A 14,048-nucleotide genomic window follows, 5' to 3' on the forward strand; every position below is an offset into this window, starting at 1 on the left:
AATTGTTGATAATCTACCTTATTGTGCAATAATTTCAATGAATTTTCCAGAGGTTGTCCCCAGAGGCTGATGATAGTGGGGGTCCTCCTTTGCATAGGAAAGTTAGAGAAGCCGCCATACTGAAATCGTCTTATTTTCTTTTTTAATAAAACACCAGTATAAGACTGGAGCAATCTATACAAGTATAGAAGATGATGTCAACAGCCTGACTTGCCTGCTCATACTGAAAACTAAATGGGTGAAAAAAACTTTGAATAAGACCTAATGCACACCAAGTGTTAAAAATCTACTTGTCTCAAAGATCTACCTGTAGACTGGGAGTTACAGGTTGGAGACCCCTGTGCTAGGGTATATTCTTTGTCTAATTAAAAAAAAAAATTAAAAATATATTTGTTACCCAAATATTACCTTTCACTTGCTCAACTGACAAAAAAATAAAGATAAGACTAGAACCACTGCATGGCGATTATACAAAATGTCTCTGCAAAGTATAAAATTTGCTTGAGAGTAAAAGTATATTCTGTTGGTGGGTCAAATAGAAGGGATGGGGTAGCTATTGACTTCTGTGCTCTGACATCTGCCCTGCGAAAAATAATCAGTTTATTTTTTAGTCAGCGTGGATATTTGTTTAAAGTATACAAAAACCTTCTCAAAGCTTTTAGATATTATGTTCACAAGCAGAAGAGGAATATGTGGTGCAACAACCTTCAACTGTGACCTACAACCTCCAAAACTTTTTGCAAAGTTTGAAGAAAATCCCTTAAAGTTTTAAGTTATCACATTCAAATTGATGCACGTGAGGCCCAATGACAATGACTTGTGACCTATGACCTCAAAAAATCTAATCAGAGTGGTCAATTTTGCAAAGTTTGAAGAAAATCCCTCCGAGTATTCCTGACATATTTCATTCCCTGAAATGGCCTGCATAGATAAAGATATAGCAAACAATACAAATGAAGTAACAGAAGAGTATGTTTTGGTTTTAATACTGAACCATTATGGGGCAAGACCACAAAGGACTGCAAGTGCAAGTTTCAGAATGAAGTGGAAATAATTGGGAGAAATATGTATTTAATTTAGATGCCATCTGTGGAATTTAAAAAATGGAACAGCCTACCTCCATGTTTCCATCCATGCATATGGAGGGCGGTGACCTGTGAGACCCAAAGGACTTTGAGCAGCAGGGGGGCTGGTCGTCCCAGCCGGCATGGGGAGCGTTGGGTGGGTGACAAATTCTCAGAGAGCTGCTCCAACAGGTGTCCACGACTGCAGCGGTGGTGCAGGGGTCAGCTGCACTGAGTGCCCTCCCTAAAAGCCTCCTTCGCTGATCTTGTTTGGGTGTCTTCTTTGTAGAGCTAGAGAGACTGCGGGATCTCTGTGGCAGGGTCCTGGAGCAGGTCAGGAGAGTTTTTGTCTGGTAGAAGTTACTACTATCTGTCTGAACTGGTTTTCTGGGGTGTCCTGCTTTCTTCCTCCCCTGCAACAGTCTAACATGAGCCTCTAGCAGGTGGCAGAGAAAAATGGCTTTTTCTAGCTCAAATTCCTGTCTATGATGCAATTTATGTCCTGTCTGCTCATCATTTATCTTTTCATACAGTGTCAGCAGCAACTGCTCCAGCTTTGTGTATGTTTCTCTGCTGTACAAACAAAAAGCCTCCTTCCTTGTGGCCTCAGTGTTTTGTCCTCTGTCTTTAATGTTCACCTCATCAGCCAGCAGACTCCAGTGTCTTTTAGAGTGCCTGTCCTTTTGGCACCCTCGTCGTGCTGTCAGCTCCCTCACAGCTCTCAGCTGTTCTTTCTCTGCTTCTTCCCGTAGGTGCCTGAGCTCCACATAGAGGAGTCCACGGGTCCGCTGTGTTCGACTCTTCTCTGTCTCCAATTCAGCACGCAGCCTCTCGAGCTCTCGTTCATAGTCCGTCTGGCCCTGGCATTGTTTCTTAGATGAGAGTGCCAGAGGGTTATCCCTGTCTTTCCTCATAATGCCAAACAGTCACAACACACCATGTAAGGAATGGCCAGACATATACAAGCTGAAAAAGGGTAATGCATCAGAACTAAGAGAGGGTGCGGGTGTGGGATTGGTGGTTATCAGGCATGCAGCATGCATTATCACACCAGGTCACTGGAAGAATGAGACAGTGGAGGGTGGAAGAAAGAGTGAGAAATAGTCAATGTTTTTCAAAGATGGCTGTAGTTACAAAGAATGCAGTTATTACAGTAGAGCCAGACAGATATTACCTGCACAATCACCAATAAGAGTCTATCACAGGTATTTATTTAAGGGCATTTTTGTTTTTTGAAATCCTGTAATATATTTTTAAAGAATATAAAATAATAAAAATATTTGTAGTAGTTTGGTTGGTTTCACTGGGATGCACCAATACCATTAGGGGTATTAGTGCAGATACCAAGTCTAAGGGCTTGTACTCTTAAAACATGGCCAATACTGTACTTGACATCAGTAGACAGCATGATATTAGCATCTCTGTTCTTTAAGGAAGTGAGTTTCGAGACATGTCTGCAATTTGGAAACATTTTAACATAAATTAGGTTGACAAAAGTAGAGCATAAACCATGGACTGCTAAACTATCAAAAGGAGGTGGAAGGAACATCTGATGAAAATAAAACAACCTTTCACATTAGTTTTGAGAACTGTAATAGCATTATTACGCATTCATTTTGAACTACGTATTAGTGAGCACCCAGACGCAAGTACTTGTACTAGGTCTGAAAATGTGGCATCAGTGCATCCATTGTTTCATTGCATAGTTTGTCCAGAAAAACTCCCCAGTTGGCAAAACACTCCCCACTGTATACAGCCCTAGCTTAAGGTAGATGGTGTAATACGATGTGTTTCAAACTGGGCAAATATATTTAAGAAACTGTTATAAATTTGAGCATCTTTGCATGGCCATATCAACTTAGCATAAATAGTAAGGACACTTGTGTTTGGTAGATTATTTCTTAGTTGTAACAACTGCCACTTATAAATGACCTATCTTTATTACAGCCTCAAGCTGACAATCAAACCAATATATTGAAATCAAATTAGAACTGATATTTGGCTGATAAAGTCATATCGGTCTGGCTCTAGGCTTCAGCATGGTTAAAGTGCAGATGATGGTGAAAAAAGGGTTCATATCTGTTAGACTGATGATATAGAAAAACAGTGGGAAGCACCCTTAAGTTTTAGAAAGCAAACACAATGAATACACCAAAAAAACACTTGTGATGTTTAATTATATCCAGTCCAACAAACACTCCATATAATACTGTTGTTTTTACATAAACAAAGCACATCTTGACTGTATTTATATGTTTTTTTCTATCCAAGCCTGGATTTCTGAACATTAATGTTAGATGTAGCTGAATGGTAGACTTAGCTGTCTATTCATACACATAAGTAAATAAACAAGCTGTCAATTCGCTATTTACTCAGCAGATGCGATTAATGGAGCTTTTGCCCAGCCAGCTGGGGATGCAACAAGTGAACTGTTGAACTTTTAATGTACAGCAATGCACCACTAGCTTTCTCTGCTCCAATTTTACCCATCAGCTGTTTAACATAGCGGTGCCCATACGGGCGCTGGAATATAAAGGTCATATTACAGGGGGATGGGGGGCTGCAGTTAATGGCTAATTAACTAGCATGAATTAGCCAGCTTCCTGCTGGCAAGTTGCTGCTTCTAATATAGGTGAAGCCATGAAATAACGCGAGTTTACTGCAACAGTCGAGCTTCAGTCCGCACCCATTGATGGTTAGCTATCAACGTTTAGTTAACGAGTTTTAGCTAACCGTTAACCGTTAAGTTTCTAGCAACAACTTGAACAACTCACCTCTCAGCGGACTCAGAGCTTGTATTTAACTCTTCATCAATTGTGTTATCCTCGTTCCACCAAAGTACTCTTACGGGCGTTGAAAATAGCTGTTCACTGGCGCTGAAACAAGTAACGGTAAATGTTTGACGTCCATTGAGCCATGCAGGACGGGTTTGTTTATCTGTCAGGCACCAGTGTCACATTCACAGTCCGTGTCCAGCGTCACCCGGCTGACCAGGCCAGTCGCTGTGATGCATTCAAGTGCGCTCCGCCATCATCCAATGAAGACGAGCGGTAATACCGTACGACTTCTAAAGATATTTAATGATATGCAATTACAAACTTATAACACCTCTTTTTTTTTTGAGTAGTGAAAAAATGAATTTTACTACAAAAACAAGTTCAAGTTGAAAAAATATCTAGCATGTTATGCATTTTGTCATTAATTAATCTCTTATAATATATATATTACGCACCATTTTTATCCATTCTGACCGTGGTTTTATTTGCTACTCACATTTACGACCAGCGTTACAAGTTCCGTCTTTCTCAGTTTGCTGAGCAGTAGAGCAATGGTGTGTTTTTACAAGAGTTGCAGGATTACCCGCATCCTCTGAAGGGAGCATAACCATTGAGTAAAACCGACTTGAAAGACTTGGAGGACCACTAGTGGCGAAAGGCTGGTACTGCCGCACTTTTAATGTTTGTAAGTACAGTACATCTCAATACATTAGGATATCACGTAAAAAGATATTTTTTCCCTTTTGATTTATTTTAGATAGTTAAATTTTCAGGAATTTTAGATTCATCTTATGCAAAGTGAAACATTTTAAGATTTTTCTGTTTTAATCTTGATGATAATAGCTTAAACATCACAAAAATCAATAATCCACTAAATAATATTTTATATTAATTAAATATTAGAATACTGTTGAGAAGTCCAAGTTGCAAAGGCTTCCAGAGCCCTCAGTCTTTCACTCTAGCTCAGTATAGACAACTGCAATCATGGGGAAGATTGCTGACATGACTACTGGCCAGAGAACAATCACTAACACCCTTCACAAGAAATGTAAGCCACATAAGGTTAATTGCTGAACGGGCAGGCTGTAGAGTGCTCTATTAAAGCAAATTCATGGAAAGTTGACTGACAGGAACAGTGTAGTACGAAAAGGTGCACAAGCAACCGGTGCAGATTCAAGAGCTTAGGGGAGCTTCACAAAGACCTAACTGAGGCTGGAGTCAGTGAATCAAGGGCCACCACCCACAGATGGGTACAGTAAACGGGCTACAAGTGTTATGTTCCTAGTATCAAGCCACAAGCCACTATCAAGCTCACCTGGGCTGGGGAGAAAGAGATCTGGAGCGTTGCTCAGTGGTCCAGAGTCCTGTTTTCAGATTAAACTAAATTCGAGTTTCATTCGCAAATCAAGGTCCAGTAGTCTGGAGGAAAATCAGAGAGACACAGAATCCAAGGTGCTTGGAGACTAGTGTTTTCAGTTTCCACAGTCAGTGATGGTTTGAGGTGCCATGTCATCTGCTGATGTTGGTCTCCTGAGCTTTATCAAGTCCAGAATCAACACTGTCAGCCATCTACAAGGAGATTTTAGAGACTTTCACACTCCATCTGCTGAGAAGCTTTATGGAGATACTGATTTCCTTTTTCAGCAGAACCTGGCACCTGCCCACAGTGAAGCCAAAACTACCAGAAACTGGTTTGCTGACCATGGTATTAAGGTGCTTGATTGGCCAGCCAACTAGTCTGACCTTAACCTTGTGGAGAATCTCTTAGGAAAGATGAGGATGAGACACACAGACTCAATACTGATGAGCTGAGGGCTGCTAAAGCAACCTGGGCTTATAACACCTCAGCAGTACTACAGACTGGTTGGCTCCATGCCACGTCGCATAGATGTAGTAACCCAAGCAAAAGGAGCTCCAAACCAAATACTGAGTACAATGGGCATCGTCTTCCAAAAGGTTAACATATTTGTCTTATACATCCTTTTATGGACTGATGTTTGTTATGTTCTAATATTTTGAGTAGGTGGATTTTTGTGAGCTATAAGCTGTAATCATCAAGATTAAAACAAAAAAATCTTGCAATACTTCCCTTTGGATGAGATTTATCTAGAATATAGGAAGTTTCATTTCTGAAATAAATTATATATATATATATATATATATATATATAAAACTTGTCATGATATTCTATTTTTTAGACACACCTGTAGATATCCTGACCAAAGGGATCATTGTATTGAAAATGTTTACAGCTATTATTGTTTTGTTTTGTTGTGCAATGTTCTCATAAATGTATCATCCTTAAATACTAAACCCCTAACTGTGACAGGTGTTTGTGTGCTGTAGAAACAAAGCTGTTTTAGGACAATTAATAATGAAGCCCCCTGGGAGGTAATATTTTATTTTATGACACTGGTATATTCTGTAAGGCAGCAATTTTATGAAAGTGGCTCACAAAGTTTCTTTAAAAACTATTCAGTGTTTGATTATATCCCAAGGAAGAGTGACTCAATTTTGTAAAAGTGCATGCAAGCATGTGCATTTTTTTCTGTACAGTATTCAGTATAAAAAGAATACCAGTGGGTTTTGTCTGCATGCACTTCAAAGCACAGACAAAATGTCCCTTGTGCCACACAGTTCTGGTTAACTGGCAAACAGGAAGGAAGAAAGCAATCGGCAGACAGTGAACAGCAGGCAAGGCTCAAAATAAATTTTCTAAATCTCAGATCAAAGTGAAGCATGCTGTGAATACTGGCAGAGACACCAAATTAAATAAAAAAAGGAGCAGTGTGACCATGACAGTGCAGCTATGCAGACAAGTCCACAGACTTAAATAAGGAACAGGTGCAGAAGCTAGAGGCTAATGAGGAGCAGCTAAGGACACACAGCTCCTACAGGGAGAAACAGCCTGTAGGTGGTGAACGGAGGCAGTGATTTATCTTTCTGACAGCTTGTTTCATGCAAAAAAGTCCCATATTCTATCATTTTATGTTACCAGATTTTTTGTTCCCTTTTTCTCAGGAATGAAAAATATGCTTTAATCTCTTGTTAGGATCACAGTTCTACTTCATTACAGCGACTCTGATGTGCTTTTGATTTGTTAAGTGCATTTGCAGTAAGCTTTTATGACAAACATTCTTTCCCCTGTTGCTAATGTAGTGTTCTACCACATTTTGCCCTGCATGTAATACAACAGGAATGTACTTTTTCTTTTGAGCCCTTGGACTCAGATAACACGCTTCCTGAGATTTCCTTATTTGGCAAAGGCAGCGAAATTGAAATGTATAAATCCTCAGAGGTATGTACATACCTTTTCAATATCATGTTGCCAAAAGCCATCAAAAAGGCAAATTTACCACGTTTGACCACTTGGTGGCACCCATATAAGCAGAGAACTAACCCGTGATGCTTTAATTTGGCATGAGTAATCTGTGTTTTTTTTTTTTTTTTTGGGTAAGAGCATCTCCAGTGGTCATAGTGAGGGTGAAAGAGAAAGAGACAGACAAAGAGAGAAGCTGAGCATACCGCTGTGTGTTATCAGGGTGTCCTTGGACTGCTCCCTCTCTCATTTCCATCTCTGTCTGCTCACGTGTGGCAGACTGTTGGGAAGAGGCAGAAATAGAGAGAGAGAGAGAGAGAGAGAACAGAAAAAAATCTGTCTGCCTGCCTGCTGCAGCTCCTTAATCATTCATCACAGTTTTCCTTCCAACAGTAAATTTTACATCAACAGGAACGATACTCCTGAAAACATCCCTGCAAGTAGATGACTATCCTGTTTCTGTACTGTGATCTCAATGTCAATGTTCACTGAGTATTGCAGTATTTATTTACCTTTTTATACATATTATTACATAATGTTGGACATATTTCTGTCTGCTCATTTCTTGAAGCTGCTTTGCTTCTTCTGTTTCTATCTGGGGGCATGCACATGGTGACCATGCCTATTGCTGTCCCTATGTTTTCATAAATAAGGTTCTTGCTCATACAGCTTCTGCATCATTGGACACAGTTTGGTGTGATAATCATATTATCTTGAAGCATTACCTATTTCATTTGCAAACCCAGACTTCTTTTTACATTTTTGGAATGTTTTTAGAGTGCTGAGTACAACTGCACATGCTGGATTTATGGAAGTGATCTGATCTACAATACAAAAAAGGAAAGTATTTATATTCCCTATTGGAATCATTTATACTTAAATGATACCTTAAATATGGTTTGGTCTTCTTAAACATGATCTCATGCAATATTAAAGCATCTTTCACAGTCATGAATTACATTTTGATTCTACATGCTGTACTACCAACAGTAATTTATTATGTTACAGTATTTCAAATAAGATCCCCCTGAATTGTTTGTTCACACCCATTGACCAGAGGCAGTCTGGTGCTTACTTACCAGCTTTTATGTCAAAATCCATTCAGTTTCATTTTAAGCATCATGACTGAGTTGGCATACTGACATACAACGACACTACGCTGCTTTGTCTGCACAGGACATGGAGCTCTGAATGAAAATCTAACACACCTTTTAACTCAACTTACTGCACTCATAATACCCAGGACTGTTATGCAATAAACAAGCAGTATTTTGTTACTGAAATCATCAGTCAAAAATGTCAGATTAAATAATAGAGCACATATCTCAGGCTTTGATCTTACATGATTCCCTTTCATTTAATGAATTGAAGATTTATACAGCAATGACTGTCAATTTGAAACTTTTTTTTTATAAATTTGCACACACAGGCATCCAACCTCATAAACCATTGACCTCCATGGTAAATTTTCTATTGATAAAGGTGCAGCTGCAATAGGGTGGGGACTGCTTATAGACCACGAGATCATGTGACAAATGGTAAAGAAAGTTTACAAAAGAGGGAGTGACCAAGGTGTAGGATGGGGTTATAAACTGAATTCAACATAATATGGCAACCAGTTCATTTCATAAGTTATGCAAGAGAACATAAAGAATAATATTGGGGTTTTTTTTTTAAACAAAGACCATTCAACAAGGTGATGTAGCCTTATGTTTTAGGGAGAAAAGCCAATTGAAAGTATCTTAAAATTGCATGTTTCCCATTTGACACCAGAAGGCAGCACCACTGGTTGCTCAGAAATGCAAGAACATCAGAAAATGACCTAATTCTCAGTTAACTTACAGTGAATTTTTAAAGATGTTTTTTTTGTTGTTTTCCTGCTCTGGTGATTAGCTGGCACTTGCTAACACACATTCTAAACCAATCCTACCCTGTCATTGCCTCTCTTGAACAATCATCCTGCCTCTGATATATTTTAAATCTGTTCTCTTCTCCTCCATAGACTTTCTGTCGTTTCAGTGTGATCGTGCAACCCTCCTCCACCTCAGCCACCTCTATTCCATCTTATCAGGGTTAGAAGGTCAGAATTCCACTCTCCATATCATCCTGCATCCCTTTATCAGTGTCCAGGTCAAGTAAGTCACTGAAAGTCAAGATCAATCTTGGCTGATCACAGCCATCCTCTGTTCTCAGTTAAAGCTGCTCCTATTCTGCCACAAATTCAGCATGCCAACTTGCAGGACAAAGAGGCTTAAAAACTTGTATTATTCCAGCTGCCACTGGTTTTGAAATGAATGAATAATTATGAGCTTGTTGCTGCAAAGCAAATTGCCCTCTATGGGGATATTAAGTACAGCCTTGTACCTTGAAGTCTACCCCTCATCTCACCCTGTATCCTTCCATCAACACCACCAATCTAGACTCAGCCCCACTACTATTCGCCAAAGAATTTTTTCATTTTTCTCTTCCAAACCTGTTGAATAAATAATTGCTTTCTCATATCTAAGTCTCTCCTGATGGAAGTTCTGACACTTAACACTAGAAATAAGTTGGTGTAAATATAACATAATGTTCATTTTTGTAAATCATACAGAAATACTTGATATGGAAGACAATGTGTAATGGTGCTACCTGTGATGGAAAAGTTATTACAGCACTGCCTAAGGTCTGCACAGCTGTAATTGCTGCAAAAGGTGTTTTTTTCTGAGGGCAAAGTTTGAAGAACATTTTTAAATAAAATCATTATTACTAACGCTGATGATGTCAGCATGTCCAGTTCATTTGCTGTATTTCCTATTCAGACTAATTTCATGAGTTTTTCCATGGAAAACAATAAAAATTCCAAGTGATCCCAAACTTTTAAGCAGTAGTGTATGTAGCGCTGGCTTCAACCACACCGCAAACTGATATTCTCCTAAAAGCTAGGAGCAGTCAGTGTCTTCAAAAATCACATCTGTAGCAGGTTCTGACATCTTGCTCATTCATGTCTAAAAATTTCAGCTCAAAGGGGTGTGTCTGAGGATTTTACATTTGACTCATGAACACTCGCGACTCTGCCAATGTGTCAAGAATAAAATAGGCCTTAGTAATAGTTACAAGGATCTCAAATCAATCTTTGCATGACAGAGTTTTCATGTCAAAGTTGGATTTGATTTGCAAAAGTTGCATGTCAACCCTGTCTCAAGGGTGAACCGATTATGTGTCAGATAAGTCTTACATCAAAGGCCAAAGTCAACAGGCCTTATGTCCATCACAGACTCATGTCCATGATTGTAATAACTCATTAATTCTTAAAATAAGTATCTTCAGATTTTGCACAAATGTCCAATATGACTCAAGGATGAACTTATTAGATTTGGGTTAGGGTTAGCCCAATGTTCATCCCTCGTTTGTAAGCCAGTATCCCAAGAACACTCTGAGTAATTGTCTTGTGCACAGATGTCCACTCTGACTCGAGGATGAACTGTTTAAGTCATAAGTCATAGATCAGGTTAAATAGGCCCCATGTCCATCCCTAACTTGGGAATGCTTTAACTCAGGAATACTTTGAGAATTTATTGCAAACGTTACTCAAATGTCCACTCTGCCTCAAGGATGAACTGATTAGAACTTAGACTAACAAGGTCAACATTTTATACTTCAACTAGCCCCCATACATTTAAAAAGCTCTGTAATCCAAAGTTTATTACAAAACATGCATCCACACCATTAAAGAAATAAGATTTCTACCAAAACCACCCAAGCCCTTCTCCGTGGTCCAAATCTATACTTTCACCATCCAGCATCTATATACCTCACAGAGGCTTATCTCTGGTTGTTCCAGTTCCTTTCATCCTTTGCTTGGTTTGTGGCTTCTCTTACACATTTGAAAGGCTAGGAGGAAGGAAGTAGTTCTACTTAAGGCGCAGTATGCACTGAATGCACTAAATCCTACACTCCTTTAAATCTAGGTCTTGACGTGTGCAAAGCAGAACTGTGTCACAGTTTTCAACACCTGTGATACAGAATACCACCTGTCTTTACGACCCATTTTAAAGAATAGTCCAAACAAAGGTAGCAGGATGTCTCTGTGCATATTTGGGTCAAGTTCAAACTCGAGACCCTCATAACTAGAGAATAAAGCATTTAGATAACAACTCATGGCCGGACATCATGACATAAACCCATGGTCATAATGAACATACTACCACTTTAGCCCTGTTCCAGAGTTATGTAAAACACACTTCAAGAATACATACAATAACTGACCTCATCAAATCAGACAGGCTAACAGCATGTGTTCTTCAAAACTTCAGAATTCACCAATGAGATCAGCCTGTTTACTCATATTGCATCAGTCTGCATGTGAAATGGGAGATGAGGTAACTATTGTTCCTCCAGACTAAAAGACTTTTGTTTGCAAAAGTTTTGTTTTCTCTTACATGTAGCCACATGAACAGGTTTAACTCTGATATGATTTACCAGTTAAATAGAGAAAGTGCTCACTGATGAACTGGATTGATTACAGTCCTACTCCAACAGTGGAAATATAAAAATTAAGAAAAAATATGGGATAATTTCTCTTTGAGAGAAGATTCCTTTTCAAAAAACATTAGGCTTTAAAGTTTGTCCCAACTGGAGAACATCAAAAAAGGAACATGAAGACATGATGAACAAAATGATCATCTCCATTGTTACAAGAGTTAAAAGGCCAACAATACTTTGAGTAGACAGGGAAACCATAAATAAAGAGAAACTTTATCTTCCCTGGTGTACGTATTTATTGTTCCCTTGGGACAGAACATAAAGGCTGATTCTCTTAGTGTGTTATTGTTTTCTGTTTGTTAATATGCCGACCTGCATTCATCAGGTGGTCACAAAAATATTCTGTAACACAGTTTCTCTGATCATTTAAAAAGTCAATGTCAGTGATGTACTGGCAACTTCATAACATTGTACATGAACAAAATAAATCACAAGCTTTGTATTTGACTGAGAGGAGGTACTGTAACTGAGGCATTTATTTGGCATGGTGGTAAACAATGTATTTTATTTTTTAAAGCTACCATAAATATACGTGTTAACATCACAACAATTCAAATTGATCACAGACTTGTATGTAAAATATGAGGGATTGCTCATAGTTACATACACAAAGCCACACTACCAAAAGGCGCAAGTAATACCAGCAAAGGGATTGGGAGCCCCAGGTTAAGCGTAGAGTAATCAGTTTTCACCAAATAATTTAATCTTTAAGTTAGACATTGACACAGTATTAAAATTTTGGCCATTACCTGTAAATCTAAAATTAGTCTCAGATGGATTTCTGTGGTATGGTTTCTCAGTTTAGAAGTCTTTTTGGGAATAAGAAAGGTCTATAAGTATAAACCTCTAATATAGTAAAATAAAATGAATTCAAAATGTTGGACCAGAGTCAGGTCATTGCTAGAGATGGTGTAGTACCCTGCTTGCTGACCACTTTCATATATTTTGGGACAGCCAAATAATGCAACCATAATGGTCAGTTGTAATAGAAAACATAAAATCAGTGTTGGGTTAATGAGTTTTTAGCTTGATTTAAGTTTCATAACTATATATTTGAGAAATTTACCTCAATGCCCAGGATAAATACCTTCTTAAAATATTATTGTAGCGAGCAAAAAAAAAAAAAAAAAAAAACAACAACTAAACAATAAGCAGATAGTGATTTGACAAGGAGCCACCAACCAAAGCAGAATGAATAACAATTATAAAGGAATTACATGATATGGAGTATCTGACCTTTGTAAGCATAAAAGTATGATGGAAAGAAGGTAGTTAGTTTATATTTTAATCTGCTCTATTACAAATGTAGTTTTTGTTTTTTCTTCTTGTCTTTCTGTGACTAATTCAGGCAAACTGCTTTGGTTTGTATGTAAAATGTTTTCTAATGATCACACGCTTCAGAAGATCAGAATGACTTGTAATGATAGTAACTAGAAAGTGAAAGTAACCCCTACTTCAAGCATAACTGAAAAAATGAACTGTTTTGTACCACCCTTGATGACCTGTCTGTTCTATTGTTCAATTTTTTGTTGTAAAAAGAAACCATGATAAAAATAAAGTAAAAAAAAAACCTATGACCTAGCTTTAATTAAACAGATCTAATAGAGATTTTTGTACACTACATTCATATGTCATATCCATACTGCTGTGGCAATGAGCTCCAAATACAGTATTTTGTAGTCTAACACTTGGCAACCTATTTCAGCCCATAAGCTAGTTGGTCAATTAACTAGCTTTCCAAGCTAATTCCAGAGTGCGCTATTTTAGCTTCTTTCTTTTGTTTGCATAACACACAATTTAAAGTTTTGTGAGAATGGTGACTGTCTCTACAAAATGCCTTATGCCTCATATATCAATGAATATGTGAATTATATTTATTATTGGATTTATTATTGGAACAACAAAGAGATTCTCTCGTTGCCACATAAACACACAGCGTCTATGACACGCTGTTAGCAACAAGAAGTTTAGACTTTCTTTTTTTGTCATTTTGACTTTAATCTCGAAATTGTGTTTCAACTCTTTCTCGAAATTTTGACTTTATTCTTGAAATTCCAACTTTATTGGCGAAATTTCACCTTTAACCTTGATTTGTACAAAATTATTTTCTCCTTCGAAAATGGCCCTAATCCTCCTCCATAAAACCACTGACTTACAGACGAATGAAGTAAAGTTCAAGCCGTTAGGTGAAGAAATAGAGCACGACCTGGTGACGTGAAGGAGGACATAAAGGGATTTTAAACAATCAGGATAATGAGAACCAGGTGAGTTCAATCAGGATGAGTTTGCACAGGAGGCGAGAAACGAGAGAGAGGGAGGATAGGGTAAGAAAAACAAGTATAGGCTTACTGTTACAATAAAAGA

The 14,048-nt window shown here is 38.1% G+C and overlaps 1 protein-coding gene across 6 annotated transcripts in view; it reads right to left on the reverse strand.

The window, feature by feature from the left end:
• Nucleotides 1-4,043, reverse strand: part of LOC121518468 (peripheral-type benzodiazepine receptor-associated protein 1) — a 112,846-nt gene extending 108,803 nt beyond the window's left edge. For all 6 annotated transcript variants that reach the window (XM_041800787.1, XM_041800789.1, XM_041800790.1 and 3 more), the window contains exons 1-2: nucleotides 3,839-4,043; nucleotides 1,118-2,122 (exon numbers count right to left, since the gene is read on the reverse strand). In XM_041800787.1, the coding sequence (XP_041656721.1) occupies nucleotides 1,118-1,978 (861 nt within the window). In that variant the 5' untranslated portion in view covers nucleotides 1,979-2,122; nucleotides 3,839-4,043. The remainder of the gene's footprint in view (nucleotides 1-1,117; nucleotides 2,123-3,838) is intronic.
• Between the last annotated feature and the right edge of the window lie 10,005 nt (nucleotides 4,044-14,048).

The sequence above is a fragment of the Cheilinus undulatus genome, linkage group 12, assembly GCF_018320785.1.
Source record: "Cheilinus undulatus linkage group 12, ASM1832078v1, whole genome shotgun sequence".
Classification (NCBI taxonomy): domain Eukaryota; kingdom Metazoa; phylum Chordata; class Actinopteri; order Labriformes; family Labridae; genus Cheilinus; species Cheilinus undulatus.